General features: G+C 48.6%; 1 protein-coding gene across 7 annotated transcripts in view; it reads left to right on the top strand.

Annotated features, from left to right (window-relative positions):
- The window catches only part of VPS13B (vacuolar protein sorting 13 homolog B), a 305,573-nt gene that overhangs the window by 176,654 nt on the left and 110,987 nt on the right, over positions 1–17,932 (top strand). For 5 of the 7 annotated variants that reach the window (XM_076066534.1, XM_076066535.1, XM_076066538.1 and 2 more), the window contains exons 24-30: positions 924–1,141; positions 4,311–4,523; positions 8,519–8,702; positions 10,520–10,634; positions 14,996–15,137; positions 16,482–16,947; positions 17,316–17,427. In XM_076066534.1, the coding sequence (XP_075922649.1) occupies positions 924–1,141; positions 4,311–4,523; positions 8,519–8,702; positions 10,520–10,634; positions 14,996–15,137; positions 16,482–16,947; positions 17,316–17,427 (1,450 nt within the window). Of the gene's footprint in view, positions 1–923; positions 1,142–4,310; positions 4,524–8,518; positions 8,703–10,519; positions 10,635–13,527; positions 13,595–14,995; positions 15,138–16,481; positions 16,948–17,315; positions 17,428–17,932 lie in introns of all 7 variants that reach the window. The other 2 variants (XM_076066539.1, XM_076066540.1) reach the window with 2 other exon arrangements.

The raw sequence follows: 17,932 nt of genomic DNA on the forward strand, positions 1-17,932 counted from the left end.
TTGTCGTTGTCCGCGTTGCTCCTTCCGTGCATCGAAGCAGGACATTTTCACTGATTAAAACACCTCTTCTTTCGCGATATTGTTTTTTTTTGTTGGGTTTCGTCAAAAAAGTTCAGCTTCTGATCCGCTCACATTCACGTGTTCACTTCACCCTTTGTATCCCTGCCGCCTTCATTACCCTGTCTCGGTACGCATGCTCTGCTGTGTTTTCCGGTCGTGTCCCTCCGCAAGATGTTTCTGTTTGCTGAGCTCACTTTTTGTACGTTGCCTCTGATTTGCTCGATTGTGCATGTTTATGATCCACACGTCGTAGTGGCAACGTGCACTTGAATAACAAAAACACGTTGACTTTAGCAATCAGTGGCAGTCAAAGGAGGGAACTTGCCCAAGAGGACATACACCACTTTGGCAAGATGTTAATTACCTCGGCTGGTACACAGGAGGTCGCGGGTACGATCCTGACCCTGACGCCTGGTGAATATTTCGAGTTTGCATGTCTCTCTCCCCGTGGTCATGTGGGTTTTCTCCAGGGTCCCCCGGTTTTTCCCTCCACAATCAAAGTCAATGCGCGTTTAGAGCACTTGGCAGCTGTTAATGTCCACACGATAAGCCACTTCGTTGAGCTATCATTTGTGGCCAGGTCGCTTCTGAAAAAGAGCTACATAGCTCAGTGGGCCTTATCTGGTAACATGAAAATAGTTAATGAAAACGAATCAGCTCGTATGCAGGTGCTCGACGGATTGCCACATCGCGGCAACGCGAGGGATGACCAAGGCTTGGTGGGGAGGTGGGTGGATGTTTTTATCTAGCAGTGGATAGCTCACGGCTGACGGTAACAGCGATGGCTATCTCATCGAGTCTCCTGACCCTCTTTCCCTCCCCCCCCACCGCGTACCTGTGCTCTGTCGCTGTGTGCCGCGCAGGCAACGCCTTCCCGTGGACGGTGAGCCTGAGCGACGCGAGCGCCTACACACTGCTCGCCGGGCCCCACGCCGCTCTGTCGCTGCTGGAGCCGGCGGGCTGCACGTCCACGCTGGCCGTCACCTCCGACAAGCAGCCGGGCGATGCGCAGGGCCAGGCCTACGTGGTGTGCCTCCACGTGGATCTGCTGCCCGTGGAAGTCCGAGCCTGCAGCGCGCAGGTCCGGCCTCGGTCGTGTATATGAGCGTGCGTGCGTGTGCGTGTGTGTGAGAGAGAGAGTGCTCCCTAATGGCACTTGCCCCAGCAGTCTGTTAAAAGGCGATACGGGGGATCTTGTGTGAGCGTGTGCGGAGCAGTAGTAGCTCAACGGTTAGCGAGCTGCACTACGAACCCTGGCGACCCGAGTTCTAATATCTGAATTGGTCCTGGGCCTCCCTTAGGTCGACTCAGCCTCAAATGAGTACCTGGTGTGGTGTGTAAACATCGCAACTCGGGATACGAAGGCGGTCGGGCGTGGTGCTGGCCACCCACCCCTTCGTGTGCCGTGCCTGCCTTCATAGGTGCTGCCCGCTAACTGCACTTGCCCCTCCAGTCTGTTATGGGTCTACGGAAATATTTGTGTGAGCGTGTCTGCGTGCGCTGGTGGTGGCACAGTGGTTCAGTGCATCGTGCTTTAAACTCGTCGGCTTGAATTTGACTCCCAGCCTCGGGCCTGACTCGAGTGGCAGGTAGTATCTGGACTTGTTTTGGGCCTCCTTTAGGTTGACTCGGCCTTCAATGACGATGTGGGGTGGTGCGTAAACATCAGCATTGGGGAGATCAAGTGTGTGGCGCTGGCCACACCATCTCTCATGCGCAGTGCCCGGCTTTTGTAACTGCTATTGACGTCCCTCAGAGCGGGACACATTTCATTGGCCAGAGAGTAATGGGAGAGTTGAGAACCAATCAGAATTTCAACATCTTTCCGGTTGTGAGTTGTGGTCTCCCAACATCATGATCACCTGATCATGTATTTATTTGTAATACACAAATAAGTACAGAACTGCGTGTATGATGCCATGTAAATTTTACGCGAGTTGAGTATAGATAACGTTTGATAGCATTGTAAAGCAGTCTAAATATACCAAGCCACCGTCTAGATCAACGACTGGAAAAATAAGATTTGAATTATATTAGTTTTCATAAAACTGATCCCAAATACCGACACATGTGGAAATAATATTGGGGAAACATCTATTTACCCTATTACACATACAACTTGAATGTAAGACTATTTTGAAAACCAGGCCGCTGTCTTCACAATGGCTGTTTTATAGTTTATCGCTAAGTGTCTGGCTCGCCACACCGTCATTTGTAATGTCAGCTGCTTTGAAACGTCGGTCATTCTGTAAAAAAAAACATTCCATGTTATCTTTTTGTTGGCCACTTTATTTCCGGAACACGTTGGCAAAGGAATCAAAAAATATATAACGCGTGCTCTAACAATCGCTATTTTTCATTGTCACGTGACGGTCTCACTATGCTCTGACCGTGTCCGTTCGGTAACGAGCTGCGTTGGCTTCTGTTTGGCTTCCACTTGCCGAACGGATACGTTATAAGGTCGCACTCATTGTGCACAAAGTGCTTGGCACAAATGAACCACAATACCTTGCAGATTTTTTCAAGGAGCATAAACCATCACGCGAACTCCGGTCATCGTCACAGCGGCTTTTGACTAACCATCGTACAAAGACGGTCACCACATTGCGCGCTTTCAGATGCGCTTCTGCGGCCATCTGGAACGCTCTTCCTTCTGAAATTCGGAAGCAACTGGAGCTGTGCACTTTTAAATCTAGATTGAAGGCTCATTTCGTTAGAACTGTTTTTTTGTGCGAAGATCGTTGTCCTTCCCTCGCACCTTGGCTACGTACGGTGCGAAAGAAATTCGACATCCATGCGTTCGCTTGATAGATTGCCCTGTTGCCCCTCGTGGTGCGCTCACCCTCCACTCGCCAGCTCACTCCCCATTGGATGTCGCCTCGTGCCGGGGAAGCATTGGTGCTACATTCGTCATACATGTAGGGAGAGAACCACCCATGTTGAAGTACATGATGAATGCCTGCTAAGCCGTTTAAAACGTGGCCTACTTAATTTTCACAGTGCATGCCAGCGCAGAACATGCCTCCTAACTCTTCTGCGCATAGTTTCCTATGATGTGCTTTGCGTTTCACTTTGCACCATATTAAAACGGTAAGCTTTTAGAATTTGTTAATAATTCCGGGGACATTAAACTCTCATGCAGGTTGTATTATAATACTGACTTGTGTGGGTTATTTTTTTTATTTCCTGACATTTTTGTAAGTGCAATAAAAAATATAGGAATTTGGCCGCCGTGTTTAAAACCTGCATTTGACCGCAATTTTAAAAGGGCTCAAGAGACTGGAGTTTAGGTCGGGGAAAGGTTAAATGTGGCATGAATTGTAAATGAAATTGCACCAACCCTCAGTCAGACTTGTTGGCACTAAACAGCTCGCATTTTTTTTACCAAACTTGCATCTCCAAAACATTTTTTTTTAAATGCACAACTACCGCGTGCGCATTTTCAAATGGAACGCAAGTGCAGTGTGGACGTGATAAATGGAGGTTAAATGACTAACTTCTGCGTCGCATTTCAGAATGCTACCGGGACGTCTAAGAAACGATGTTAAAGACTTTAAAGCCCTCTCCCCCCCCCCCTTTTCAATCCGCTGCTGGACCAAGGCCCCCTGACGCTGTGTCGGTCTTCGGGATTGTTGAAAAATACTTCGCCTTGCTGTTTGGTGTGGGTTGGTGAAAGGGGTATCGATGACCCAGTATCGGTTCAGCTATCACTCGCCACTGATGTTAGCCATGGCTATAAACCCGAACCCAGGTCGCCAGGCTCATAGAGCAGTGCACTAACCCACTGTGCCACCGCTCACCAAAAAATATACTACTATTAAAATCAGCGCTTCGCAACAGCCCATTATGAATTGGTTTAAACACGTTTTTTTTAATGTATATACAAGTACAGGGTGATCCATGCACAGCTAATGGTCTGCTTACTTTTCGGTGGGTTCTTCCCAACAGGTTTGTGAAAGCAGTAGCACCATATCATTACAATTAGGAGAGCTAATATATTTGACAATTAAATTGAGATTTGCCTCGAGGTGTGTAGAAGCTTTGGAATGAAGTGCGCTATCTCTAAAACATTTCCAATGCAGTTTAACTTCGTGTTGGGACGCTTCCCTCTGCGATGTACGTATGCACGTATGTTGAACTTCTGCGCCGCACGTAGCCAACGTTGCTATTTCTCGGAGGTGCGATCGACGTTTTGCCAAAACCTGCCGCTCGTCCGCGCTTTGCGAACGTGAACGCGGTCTGGCCCACAGCTGCGGCTCCTGTGGGAGCTGAGCGACCTCATGGGGAGGACGGCGCGCCGGCTGCAGCGGAGGGAGGCGGTGCTGCTGCGGCGCACCTCCGTCTCGCCCGACGTGGCCGCGACGCAGATGGCACCGGGCTCGCCTATCCGCAGCAGCGTCAGCAACGCGCAGGGCGACGCCAGCTCGTGCAGCCCCTCGGCGGACGTCTGCACGACCACCGAGGTGAAACCGGCCGTCGTCATCGTTGTCGTCATCGTCGTCGTCATCAAATAAAGCTGCTGAACTTCTGTCGCGCCGTACTAGCCAGCCGTGCTGTTTGGAGGTGTGGGGGAAGGGCAACAAACTAAATAGAAAAGCAGTTCGCGTTAGTTTGTTGTCCTTCCCCCGCACCTACGATTATCGCTGTTGGCCACGTACGGTGCGAAAGAAGTTCAACGTACACACATACAAACAGATAGCCCGTAGGTGCCCTCTGCACATTTCGTAATGTTTCCACTTTCCTCTGCCTTGTGCCAATATGCTCAAGTATTGGCACGTCTTTCTGGCACCAATCTCTTGCGGCGTCACCATGCCGTTCTCCGGGAGGTCTTCCTCTCTTTCCAGTTCCTTCCATTTTTTTTCCCCGAACAACAACACACTTTTAATTTCCCTGTTGTTGTCCATCCTACATGGTGTGTTCAAATAGTGGCCAGTTGCCTTCTCAAATGTTCGATTCATACCTGGACCCTTGGCCATTTTTTTCCCCACGGCTTTTGAGATAACGTGAAGACGCTGAATCATATGAAATAGGCTTGACGATTTCATTTCGCAAATGCCGTTTAAAACGTAATGGGCTTTCAGTTTAGAAACTCTTAATTAGTTTCTACAAAGCGTAATGTAATTGGTTTAAATTAGAAAATGTGTTGCCACACGTAATCTTATAAACACGAAAGTGCACCGAGACCACCAATGCGATTTGGACCGATGTAATTTAATTTTTGGAAGTTCAAAGTCTCAGCTACTTTCTTTGTTGGTAGAATGCCCGCAAATTGCACTTTCTCAAGCAATTTGCCGGTAACTCGGTTAGCTTATTTAAAGAGAGCATCGGAATCACCGGAATTGCATTAGTACTCGAGTAAGGGCTTTCCTGTCACTGTCTGGCTCTGAATTCGACTACACTCACAGCAGCCGTGCCAACATAGATAAGGCTACATTCGCAACACATTTACAGCATATTTATCAGAGTTTAGGCAATGGACTTTTGTACATAGGAACATTCCTTTGTATGGGTTTTTTTTTTTGCTAAATATTTTTCCCCACTCAATTGAGCAAGGGACGGCACCAATGTCCCGTTCACAGCCCTGAGCCAAAAGTGAAAATCCCACATTCCTGTGGCAGGGCCGAGTCTTTCCATAGAACAACAATCGTGACATTCCCCCCCCCTCCTGCCCCCACTAAAGTGGTACCTCGTTTGATCGATCCCGGGCGGCTAAAGAGCTGAATTGACCCCCGACCTTAATTTTCACTTGCAACATTCCGATTGCATGCAACGGCGCTCTAATCCTGCCACACGGAGCCGTAAATCAACGCGCTTTGTTTCATTACGTCACGTGGGAACGTGCAGCCCTTCGTCACACTCCTGCTGGATAGAGGCCTCCCTGTGGTGTTTCGACTACAGCGGGGTGGTTGTTTGTTCTCACTTCGTCATCACCTTGGTGAGTGCAGGGGCACGTTGAGACTTCACTCGCCACCGATGTTGGCCAAGGCAATGGAATCAAACTCAGGTTCCCGGGCTCATAGCACCGTGCTTTAACTGCCGCGCCACCGCTCCCCTGGTCGTCACGTGGTAGCCTTCTAAACTAAAAGTGAGGATGTTGACCCCTCTGAAGTTGGCTGTCAATTTAGATTTTGTTTGATTTCTAAGTGTGATATATTTTTTTTTTATCAAGAACGAAAGTGCATGTAGACTCTAGAATGCCTCTGCCAAGCATCGCTTTGCTGTCTCCGTACCAATTTTAGGAACTAGCCCTTGTGAGCCAGCGTTCTGACTTCAGTGTGTGATCAGCAAATGTGTGATTGTAAAAAAGCTGCATTGGGTTTGATTGGGCAACGTAGCCACAGCTGCTTGAGGTAAAGAGTTGTGTCAGTGTTTCCTTCATCATGGAGGATCAATTGTTAAACACATGATTCTAAAAGCCAGTGGTCAGCCAAAGTTTGGCTCCATATCTCCAAAAAATGAAAGTCGGCAATATTTTTTTGGTTTGTGTTAAACCTAAAACATATCATTTTTTTTTTAAATGTATGACTTCATCGTATATCAGAATGTGTAGTTGTCAAATTGAAACATTGAATAAATTTTTTCATGATAAATTGTTGGCTATTGGGTCTCGGTAAAGACCACCAACGATGCTGGCCATAAACCGAAAACGAAAACATTTTAGCTCATGTACACAGCTGACAGACGGGATGGCATCTGACATGTATAGGGCCCTGTATCGTCATTCAACTTGATAGCGCTTACCGTCCTCCATTGGTAGCAACGCTAAGCGTTGCGAGTGTTGTTTACGATTGTGTACTCACAAATTTGCATTGCTGCCAAGTGAGTCGACCGCACACAAACCGCATGGCCCAGGCCCCCCGCGTGTCAGCCCCCGCGATGGCTCGCGGGGGCTGGTGATGTCAGGCTGGTTTTGTCCAAGGGGGCTGCGCTCGGGCAAAGCGTGTCTTGCATGCGAGGTTAATTCCCATTGCGAAAAAAAAAACTGGTTTCCCATGCGCCGCACACTTTGTTGTGATCAGACCATGGTTGCCAAACGTGCGGTCGCCCCCTCCCTCCCTTCCCGCTCCCTCCGCTCTCGCTCTCGTTAACTGCTGTCAAGTCATCCAAGCTGGGGACGTTTACGGATCAAGGTTTTTTTTTTTTTTCTCCAGCGACTTTAGCGCACACCTTGTCTGTCCCCCCCCCCCCCCCCACCCTGCTTAGAGCCCCCCAGGAGTTTGCACGTTGGAGGTGAGCGAGTGACCATTCCCCACTGTCGGGCAGTTCTAGATTTAAAAAAAAAAAACGGGATGAGACACGCTCGTTTAGCACGCTTCTAGAAACAGATAAGCAACTAACAAGCCACGTGTGTGTGTTACACACTCGTGGCTTGTCAACTTTTTTTTGGTATTTGTAATGTCTATGGTTAACTCTTTAATAATAGTAAAAAAAAGTTCCCACGAAATATTGAACCCTCCCCCACCCTTTCCTACCCACGATTCGATGAAATGTTTTGACGATTAAGGAATGCCATTTGATTAATTATAATTTGATTAATTATAATTGAGCCTTTTCTGTTGTTGTCTCATTTGTTACCGCCTCGTCTGTAATGTTCATCGCGTCGTTCTGTCTCTGAAGTTTAATTCGCTCCCTTGGCCGAATTGTAACATGGGGTTAAACGAAATGCCATGAGATTGTCATTAACATAAATTAGAAATTAGAGAGTTCAATTCTTGTATCGTGGTTTATGAATCGATTTTAAACAATGAATCGATGCTTCCTTGCATGCCTTATAATCTTTTCATCATGACCAGATTCCAAAATTCCTTTCTCATAGCAAGCTTTCTCCTTTTCTGTTGACAATGGAGAGGTAACCACTTGTGGTGTAATGGTGGTGTAACGGTGCATCAAGTTATAAATAAATTCTTGGCCTTCCCGTTTGTCAGAATCGATGCCTATAAATGCGTATATTTTGCATCTTATCATGACGGCCTTGAGTGACTCCCTCCAGCCACCGAATACGTTTCTTTTCAACCACAAGGTAAATAACTAAAATGGATTCTTGAATCAAATTGTCACACTGAAAATGCGGCAAATCGTTTACTCGAAAGGGTCCAGAATATTTACGCCTCCCACCTCCGCTGTCCACCATGCCTTGTTCCCCACTTCGTGAGTGACGGGCAGAAAACTCATTTCTTTCGAACTCCGTCATCCTCGAAGCAGCAGCTTTTGGCTAACCATCTAAGTAAGACGGTCACCGCATTGCACGCTTTCAGATGCGCTTCTGCGGCCGTCTGGAACGCTCTTCCTTCTTATATTAGGCAGCCATTAGAGCTATGCACTTTTAAATCAACATTGAAAACGAATTTCTTTCTAGCTGCTTTTTGTATTTAGTTTGTTGTCCTTCCCCCCGCGCACCTACGATGAGCACGGCCGTCAACATACACGCATTCACATGTGCGACTGTTGCACCACGCAGGGCGACACCACTCAGACGGGCGAGGACGCGGCGTTTGGCGGCACAGACACGCTGGAGCAGAAGACGAGCCACATGGGCGGCAGTGGGAGCCGCGCCAGCGTGTGGCTGCAGTGCATGCTCCCCAAGCTCACCGTGCGGCTCTTTGCCAATGAGCGCGACGGCACGGACTGCGTGGCTGCCGCCGGTACAGACACCGTCCGCGCGGCACGCACGCTTGCACCTAAGCACACGCCGGCTAACGCAACGAGGACTGAGCTGAGCCAGAAATAATACGGCGGGGAATTAATACGTTCTAAAGAGGGTCTACGAAAATAAGTGATGCTGCTCCGGTGCAATGGTTAGCACCTTAGGCTCGCGATGCAGGGGTCGCGGGTTCGACCTCCTGGTGCGGGCCGTTGAAACGGTGGTCAAGTCTTTTACATCCTCCCCGTCTCTGTCCACCCGAAAAAGTGTGAATGGGTTCACCGGAGTTCGTCGATTGGCACTCCGTGTATGCTGGGCTAATTTGTTGGGTACTCCCATCTATTCCGAAAAGCCTTGCCAATGTGGAAGAAGAGGCCAAACGCCCTCTGGAGGCACTCTCTAGAGTTGACTCACGTTGAGGCCCCCCGCCAACAGTGGTGCGAGCAAGAATATTGCACGGCTGCACCTTTTCCTTTTGTAAAAGAACAAAAACAAAAAACAAAATGGATACCGGCAATAAAAACTGTAGGCCGGTCAGAGATTTTTCCGAATATGCCTTGGAATTCCATGCAGAAGTAGTGTGTGTGCCGTAATGTGAGCGTGATGTCTGTTTGCGTCGATTGGCGATTTGTTATTGCTGAATCTGCAACGAGAACGCAAACAAGGGCAGGCCTGGGACCAAGGCGCACGCTTCCCAAGCGTACCGCTTAATTGAGCGCACCAACGCAGGCATTAAATGTCATGGTGTGGGATGGCTCTGTTTAGCGAATAAGCTTACTTTAGAAAAGGAGGCCGTGTGTGTTCTGTTTCCCCCCCCCCCCGCCCGCTTCGTGTATGTGTGATTGTGATTTACAACACGTGGTTAATTTGGCTTCCATAATGGAACACCACTACTGACCCTTGAGAAGGGTGTCTCGGAAAGGGTTAGGGTTTGCTAAGGCACGGGGCGGACGGTTTAACATCCCCACGGAAGGACTGCGAGCCCCTATATTCCGTGTCCTGTGCACAGCCCTGAGCGGGTGAGAGGACGGTGGGGGGGGGGGAAGAAGGCTGGGGGTGTCACGTGATTACGTTTGAATGCAGGGAGTTGTTGGGCTCCTAAGAATTGCTCAATACGTCCGGGCTCACTCTGCCCGTGCCCCTCCCCAGCTTCGATGCAAATTGAGAGTGACATCTCAGCCGTGCATCCTGGCGAATTTTTTTTTTGGGATTAGATAAATAAATTAACATTTTGCAAACATCACCGCCGCTTTCTGAAATCCCTGTGAAGGAAAAAAAAAACGTAAAAAGCAATATTTCAATGGGAGCAAAGGAAAACAAACACAATTTGAGACATTACGCAGTCACGCAAGCACGTGCATTGAATTTAGCTACTTAATGTAAGAGGCATTTCAACAATGAAATGTACAGATGCACTCCATTGTGTCGGCAGACTCGGAACATCAATGCTTTTCACACCCGTTTGGACTTTTTATTTCTAAACAAATCTCTGTAAAATGCGATGCACATTTCCGTGCCCCCGATGTCAGCATATGAGAGAAGCCTTTGGAAAGTCGCAGGACGCAGTGAATGCGTTACGTTGACATTCACACGCAATTTTTGAAAGCAACAGAGAGTCTCCGGATTTTAAGGGCAACTTTAAAAACGCGTTTCACGCTATGGCGCTAAAAATTGTCGTACTTTGGAGGACACGTGCGGGTCGAGGCAAGCAACGCTGAGCCCGTGCCTTTTGCTGGCCATCGTGCGCCGATGGGGGTGGTGAGCTCCGTTGCCCATGTGCGAGGAGTTCGCGTTGCCCTGCCATGTGCGCGTTCACAGAGCTCTGTGTGGTTGGAGAGCTTGAGGAGCTCAGTGCCTCCGTGGACATTCAGGACATCTACACCAAGGTGAAGTGCAAGATCGGAAACTTCAACGTAGACCACTTTCGCCAAAGGTGGGTGCCGTGTCTTCAACTGCTCCTCCGCGTGCTGCGTTTGTGCCGAAAGTGTGGATGAACGTAGGTTAACCCATTCCGATGACGTACGCCCATGTTAGTTTTTCTTCCGATTCCATAAGAAAAACATTATTCGTACCATGGCTCCCACAAGGCCATGCGGGAGGGCGTGTGGCACAGTTTGGTACCCGCTATCATAGAGTGCGGTCGTGTCGCTACAGTTCTCTGCGGTGAGTACAATGTCTAAAAAAAAACGGTGATATGACTTTCTAAATAAGATTAATCCTAACCATTTGTCAGTCCCGAGGTTCAGCGGTGACGGGACCCACCCTGCAACTTGCAGATGTCTCTGAGTGGGAAAGGGTGAATAGGGCCATAAGTGGTGGCGCCTTGAATAGTGCACTGTGCTTAGTCTGGTGACCTAAGTTCGAGTCGTGGTCATGGCTAACGTCAGTGACGAATGATGCGTGAGCCAGTTCTGGTCCACCCCTCCCGCCCTGTTCACCAAACTGCACTGACCATTGTGGTGAAGTGCGATCAAACAACTTCAGTGACCATGAGGCATGGAGAGTCCTTCATCTAGCAGTGAATGGACAAAGGCAGTCATAAATTAAAACGCGGTTTGGTGTTTCTGTCTCTGACAGTAAAACAAGATTGAGTTGTTTCAGCCGACTGGCCTTCAGGAAATATCGAGGTTTACAGAGAGACAATCTTAAATATAGTAGAGAGGATATGTGTGCTTAATTGATGCAATATTATGAACGGATGATGGACTAATTTTAAGATTTTTTCATACATTCCAGAAGTTGTCTCACTGAATGAGTTTTCAGAATGTGCGGAAAGCCATTCAGGGGGTCTTACAGTTGGCCAAATGTGACTCCTGACTTAAAGCTATCATCCTGAAAAGGGCTGTAAATGTGAACAGACCTTACGGCAACAAAATGGTCCGTATTGCCATAGGCCTTCGTTGTTACTGTTTGAGTACGTTCCTGATAATGCATAAAATGTAACTTTTTCAAACTTTTGATGTAAAGCTTTCGTGACTGCAGGGATTCATATTCTTGGTTCTTTCGGTAAAGTTACGTAGAAGGGAAACAATAAAATAATAATAAAAATATTAAAAAATAAAATTCTCACGACGTTTCGACTGCAACACGCTCAATCATCAAATTTTCTTGCTGTGGTTTTCACACCTGATGATGATTGCTTGTGTTGCAGTCGAAACGTCGTGAGCATTTTATTGTTTAATATTTCTATTATTTTATTGTTTCCCTTCTACGTGACTTTACCGAAAGAACCAAGAATATTATTCAAACTTATGAAATGGCTGACGTGTAAGTTGATCCACAGCACGTACAACAGGAAGATGTGGGTCAGAGCAGGATAGACGGTTAAACGCTGAAATTATATTTGGTTCTGTTGCCAGAACGTTTAAATTATAATTGCAGTAATATTTAGTTGCTGCACAGTGGGCTTTCTTTCACATGGAAGGCATTCGGGTACGAAAATGTGAAATTTTATGTGAAATAATTAAGTCAGGAAAAGGAAATCGTGATAGGAATGGGATATTGATGTTTTCTTTGCTAAGCCACATGAGCTATTTTGACACATCCCCCACGCTGAATTAAAATAGTTCGCGCATGGAATCAAAACAGGTAACAGAATCTACGGCCCGCTAATTCCTAAAAGAGCAAGAAATATCAAACTTCACGGTTTTACTTTTTTTTATCCATTTGCATTTTTTGACACGAAACAATTAGCTTGTCATTTTAATTTCTGAAGGTTCGACGGGTGGCAAGGTAAAACCCCTTGTCTTGATAAGTTAATTGTGACCGCGGCTTGCGCCTCGCACATGCCGGGGAACCGGATCTCCCGTGCGCAACTAAAGAGGGTGGTGGGGGGGGGGCGTCTGGATCCAGCACCCCCCTTGACACCCATTACTTAACAAGCAGCGTGATTAGGAGCCTCGCGTTACATCCCAAACCCATCGGCGAGTGCGGGCGGGCGGGGGGGGGGGGGCGTTTGTCGGCAGCTGAAGCAGACGGGAAGCATTGCTCAGCGGCCAGTCCTCGAGCTCGCCAAAGAACAATGCGGCCGCGGCCGTCTGAACGGCAACGGCGGAGTTTCAGCAATTCATTAAAGTCATGTCGCTCATACGCTCGAGCGCAATTCATATCGCCGAGAGAGAGCCCAGAAATTAAATCGGGCCCGTTAACTGGAGAGTGTAAGTTGTCAGCAGACGTTGTGGGCAGGCAGGGTTCTTTTTTCTTTTTAAATGCTTTGGTTTAAAAAAAAAAATGTATGCATCCCCAGGAGGCTTTAATTTTTGGGGGCAATTAACCTTGGTCTCAGGGCAAATTGGCTTCATCTCGTGGCAGCTGTTCAGTCCTGGGAGTCTTGCTTTACGTTTTACTGGGCATACATTCATGTCTGGATTTCTCCCCCCAACCCCCCCTCCCCCCCCATCATTATGCAAGGAGATGTCCAAAGTACAATTATTTGGAATAGGAACGTGCAATATTAGCGTGGAATATGTATGTATATATGTGTGTGTGTGTATGTAAAATAACCCCTGTACTGAAAAAAAATCCCTTCTGCATTTCAGTAAATTCACGCGTGAATACACACGGCAGCCGTACAGTTTCTTTACTTAAACAAACTTGTTCATGCTCAAGCAGGCGAGGACACAACCGCGCACACCTGCGCGCGTGAAGTGCCGCACTCGTTTAGCGCGACGCTGACGCGTGTCACACCCGTGCGTCGATTCCACGCGGGAGAATCTCTTGGCGGGCGCGTGACTGCCCACCTGTCCCCATACCTCGGTTGTTTGGGGCTCACGGCGATGGCTTTTGCCCGTGGGGCCGCGGACGGGGTGACATTTTCGTTTTTCCAGGCCGGATGAACTGTGGAGGGAAGGACACTTTGATGGACTTCTGCTGCTATGTAAAGACAAGCCAGTGGTGAGAATGAGAAAGTGGAGCCCCCGGCAAACTGTTTCTGATTGCTTTTTATTTTCCTTTGGGGGTCTGTTTTTCCTTCCTAGTGTTTTTCCTCAGCAGCCTGCAAGGCCGCCCTTTCAGATCCGTGTGCGTGCGTGCGTTTGTACATGAATGTGCGTCTGTTCGCCGGTCTGTGTGTGTGGAGGCATGCTAACGTTGTGTGCTTGGCTCGATTTCAAGAAGCACATGCCATTAATATTACAGGAAGGCCAATTAGACAGCCTAGGGAGAGGAGAGGCATAAATAATGAGGAAAAATGATTAAGGTGGCTCAGTGCAGTATTTGGAGAAAATTGCCATTTTCCTGAAGCCTTGGTCACATAATTCATGACCCATAAACCAAGAAAGTTTTAAAAAGATGAAGTCACCAGTTAATTTAAGCAGATAGTCTTTCATTTCCCATGCTATGATCATTATTAATAAGTACAGAAGACAAGTTTTGGACACACAATATACCACACGAATGCTTTAATTTTACATAACGGATGCAAACAAATTTAAATACCGAGCTACTGATACTGAGTCGAAGGGGGGGTGGCGGTGGGAAGGGAGGGGAAAAAGCATGTAAATTTATATGCCCAATTGTCCTATTAATATAGTAACACAACACCTACGTATGCATAATTAAACATTTCAAAGTTGAAGCTGCTGAGTCCCAGTGGTATGTTGTTTTCCGAGCTTGCGGGTGGCTTACAGGGGAGGCAAAGTTGTACTCAGTAGGGCCAAACCACACGTGTGCTCATTTGTCCTTCCATCACCATTACTGAGCCAGGCTCCTGTTACAGAATCTGCCAAATGCGCCCCCCGCACCCACCTTCATCACTCAAAAGCCGCGCAGCTTTTAAGAGAGCCCGTTTGCCGTCAGCTCCTCTGGTTTTGCGAACATCTTTGCCAGCGTCTGCCTCCACACACACCCCCCCCCCCCCCCCCGGTGCTCTTACGTAAAAAAAAACCCTAATATTTCAGCCAATCTCAACGGAAATCACTCGGGGAGAATCGTCCGGTGCTGCTTGTGATATTCCTTCCTTTTTTTCTTGCGCTTGGCAGTGTTCGCTCGCGCTCCCTCGCTCGTGACGAACGTCTCCGGTTTCAGGTGTTCGCTGGGCGAGCGGCGACGCCTCGCCGTGCCCGAGAGCGATCGGTGGGCGGTGTGGTGGTGGGGGGGTGGTGATCGTGACAAAATCCCGCCAACCGTGCTGGGGGCTCTCGATCCACACTTTGTGATTGTCGGTGATCCCATTGCTCCGAGGCTTCTCTCCTTTCGAGGGGGGTCTGTTTCTCACCTGTTCTTGTGCCTGCCCCGCCGTCTGTGTCCGTCTGTCCGTCCGTCCGTCTGTCTGTCTCTCTTACGCGTGCCGCTCAGCCTACCCGGAGGGCCCATGTGCCTGGGTGGGCGGGGAGGGGTCATCTTGTCATGCACTGACAAGCTGAACAGACGCACTTTCCTGGTGAGGCCGCTCTCCAGGCAAGACCCCTTCAGCCACCTCTCTGCCTTCTTTCCTTCCGTAAGGGACCAAATCTTCCGCCTCTAAGCACCTTCTTGATTCGTGTCGTTGTTGTTCTTCCTCGTGGTGATGGCCGTGGTGGCGGTGGCTTTTTCCGCATTTCATTGTTCGCATCCAATAATGAGCACGCACGGTGCGGGCAGTTTCAGCTTGATTTAGCGGAGACAGATTCATGTTCACGCTTAACTCTCGATTATCCTTCGGGGGAGAGGGGGGGGGCATGGTCCGGGTTGCTGTTACGATATATTTACAAGGGCAGATTTAATTACTCCAATTACTAGCTGCTCCTCACTCGTTCAGGGACAGTGACCCGGTACATATTGCCCCCTTTCTGCATAGGCAAACAATACCGGTATTTTTATTGCCTAATTTACGGACGTTTTGCGTAATCTATATTTTGCTTTTATCTTGTCCACCCTTCTCTTAATTCAATTTATCTTGGCCACCCCAATTGTCCTGGATAAATCGCACGTTATCTGTGTTCAGGTACCATTTATAAGCGGTCGAGTGTAATTCTAATTTTAGTCCATATTTGCAACAACAAAAAAACACAATGAAGCTACTCGTCTTTCATCAGACACTTAAAATTATACTGGTGAAATGCTGCTAGTTAATAACAATATTACTCCCGGCATCTTTAGCAGCCAGCATATTTGCCGCTATTTATTTGATCACAAGCGTAATCTATGCTTCTATTTTTGTATTAATCTAGCGCAAGCAAGGCACTGCATTTCAATAACTCATTAAACTAACGGTCATCGTCTTCTGGCTATAAGTTGCTCATTTGCGTCGCGACACTTGTGTAATACTGGTAGGAGTGGTGGCACAGTGTTCAGCGCACTGCGCTATGAACCCATTCATTGCTGACGACACCGCACCAGTCGGTGGCGAGTAATATCAGAGCTGGTTCTGGGCCCCCTCCTTTACCAACCCACACTGACCGAGTTTTAGTTGAGCTCCTTAGATACTATTACCTTGGAGTTTCTACCCCTTCTCGGCCTCGCTGCCCTTCTCGGCACGTAAATATTTAGAGATGAGAAGGGATTTTCCCATTGCCAATTCCCGTCACCCAATACGGTCCACCGTTGCGCATTCGCCAATTCCCTCCGCATGTACAGACTTCATATTGGTTGTGGTGAAAATGCTGCAGACGCGACGAGACGCACACGGACGCGACAGGACACATGGACAGGACGGGAAGTACACGGACAGGACGCACACGGACAGGACGGGACGCACACGGACAGGACGGGATGCACACGGACAGGACGGGATGCACACGGACGCATAAAGCGACGTTGGGCGCATTGACCCATTTTTTTCTCCTTTTTCCTTTTGGCGTAGACGGCGGGCAAGCTGCTGGAGACCTCGCAGCAGCAGCAGCAGCAGCACGGCTTCCTGTCGCTCACGTACACGCGGGCGCTCACGCGCAACGTGCGCCAGCGCATCTCGTCGCGCCAGGAGCGCGTGTCGCGCAGCCTTCACCGCGGCGACGCTCCGGACACTGGGCCCTCGCACCTGCACGAGGTGCTCGTCAGCCTGCAGCCCTTCGACCTGGTGCTGCACTACCCGCTGCTGCGCGCCGTCGCGTCGCTGCTGGACGCGGGCGGCGGCGGCGAAGCCGCCCGGCGCTCCCCGGCCGCCGGCAAGCGAGCGGCGCCGGCGGGCTCCGCCGTCGGGCAGCCCGTGAAGCAGCACGCGCTGTCGTCCCGCGGGCTCCCCCTGCTCTACCTGAACACGAGCGTCATTCGCGTCTTCGTGCCGCAGAGCGAGGGCAAGCAGCAGCAGCAGCAGCAGCAGCCGGCCACAAGTACGTTTGCATGTTTGTTGAACTTCTTTCGCGCCGTACGTAGCCAACCGTGATAATCGGAGGTGCGGGGGAAGGATGATAAACTAAGCACAAAAAGCAGTTCTAAAGAATTAAATTTACAATTTAGATTTCAAAGTGCATAGCTCCAGTGGCTTCCTAATATAGGAAGAGCGTTCTAAATGGTGACAGAAGCGCATCTGAAAGCGCGTGATGCGGTGATCATCTTTGTTCGATGGTTAGCCAAAAGCCGCTGCGAGGATGACTGGAAAATAGCTTTCTGTAGGCCTATGCTTTTCATTGTAATATTGGGCTTATCGATATTATATTTTGTAATTCTACTAACGTGACTAATTGCTATTTTTCCATAGGCACCTCTGCTCCCAAGGAAGACACGCTTGTGTTGAAAATAGGATCCATCAGCCTGGCGCCTGTGGCAGATAACCCGCTCACCAGGATCGTTATTCGCAAAGATATTTTCCAGTAAGTGCACACGAGGCACCACACACGTTACCAGTGTAAGACAAAGCGTCCCCACAGTTCCATGATAATTCAGCATCGCATGCATGTATATTGAACTTGTTTCGCACTGTACGTAGCCAACGGTGCGAATCAGAGGCGCGGGGGAAGGACAACGAACTAAGCGCAGGCAAAACAAGGACATCAGTATATTGGCATCAGCTAAACTATAAGAAAATGAATTATTTTGTAGTGTGTTACTCGCCATATGCGTAAAAGCATTCCACTCTGGGAGTTCATGTTGGGTCAGAATACCAACAATAAATGAAGGATATTTTAAAGTGGTAGTTTTAATTACTGACATATTTGAACAGTGGGCATCGTTTGTGCCTCTGTTGTTAGCTTTACAATGTGTGATTGCTGATTCATATCCCCACGTGGCATTTATGTTATTGAATTTGTAGCGGTCAACAACACTTCAGTGCCTCCGATAAGCAAATGATCCAGAGTGCTCTTGCCAATAACATTT

Source organism: Petromyzon marinus, chromosome 12, assembly GCF_048934315.1.
Source record: "Petromyzon marinus isolate PM22_M1 ecotype Great Lakes invasive population chromosome 12, UKy_Petmar_22M1.pri1.0, whole genome shotgun sequence".
Classification (NCBI taxonomy): domain Eukaryota; kingdom Metazoa; phylum Chordata; class Hyperoartia; order Petromyzontiformes; family Petromyzontidae; genus Petromyzon; species Petromyzon marinus.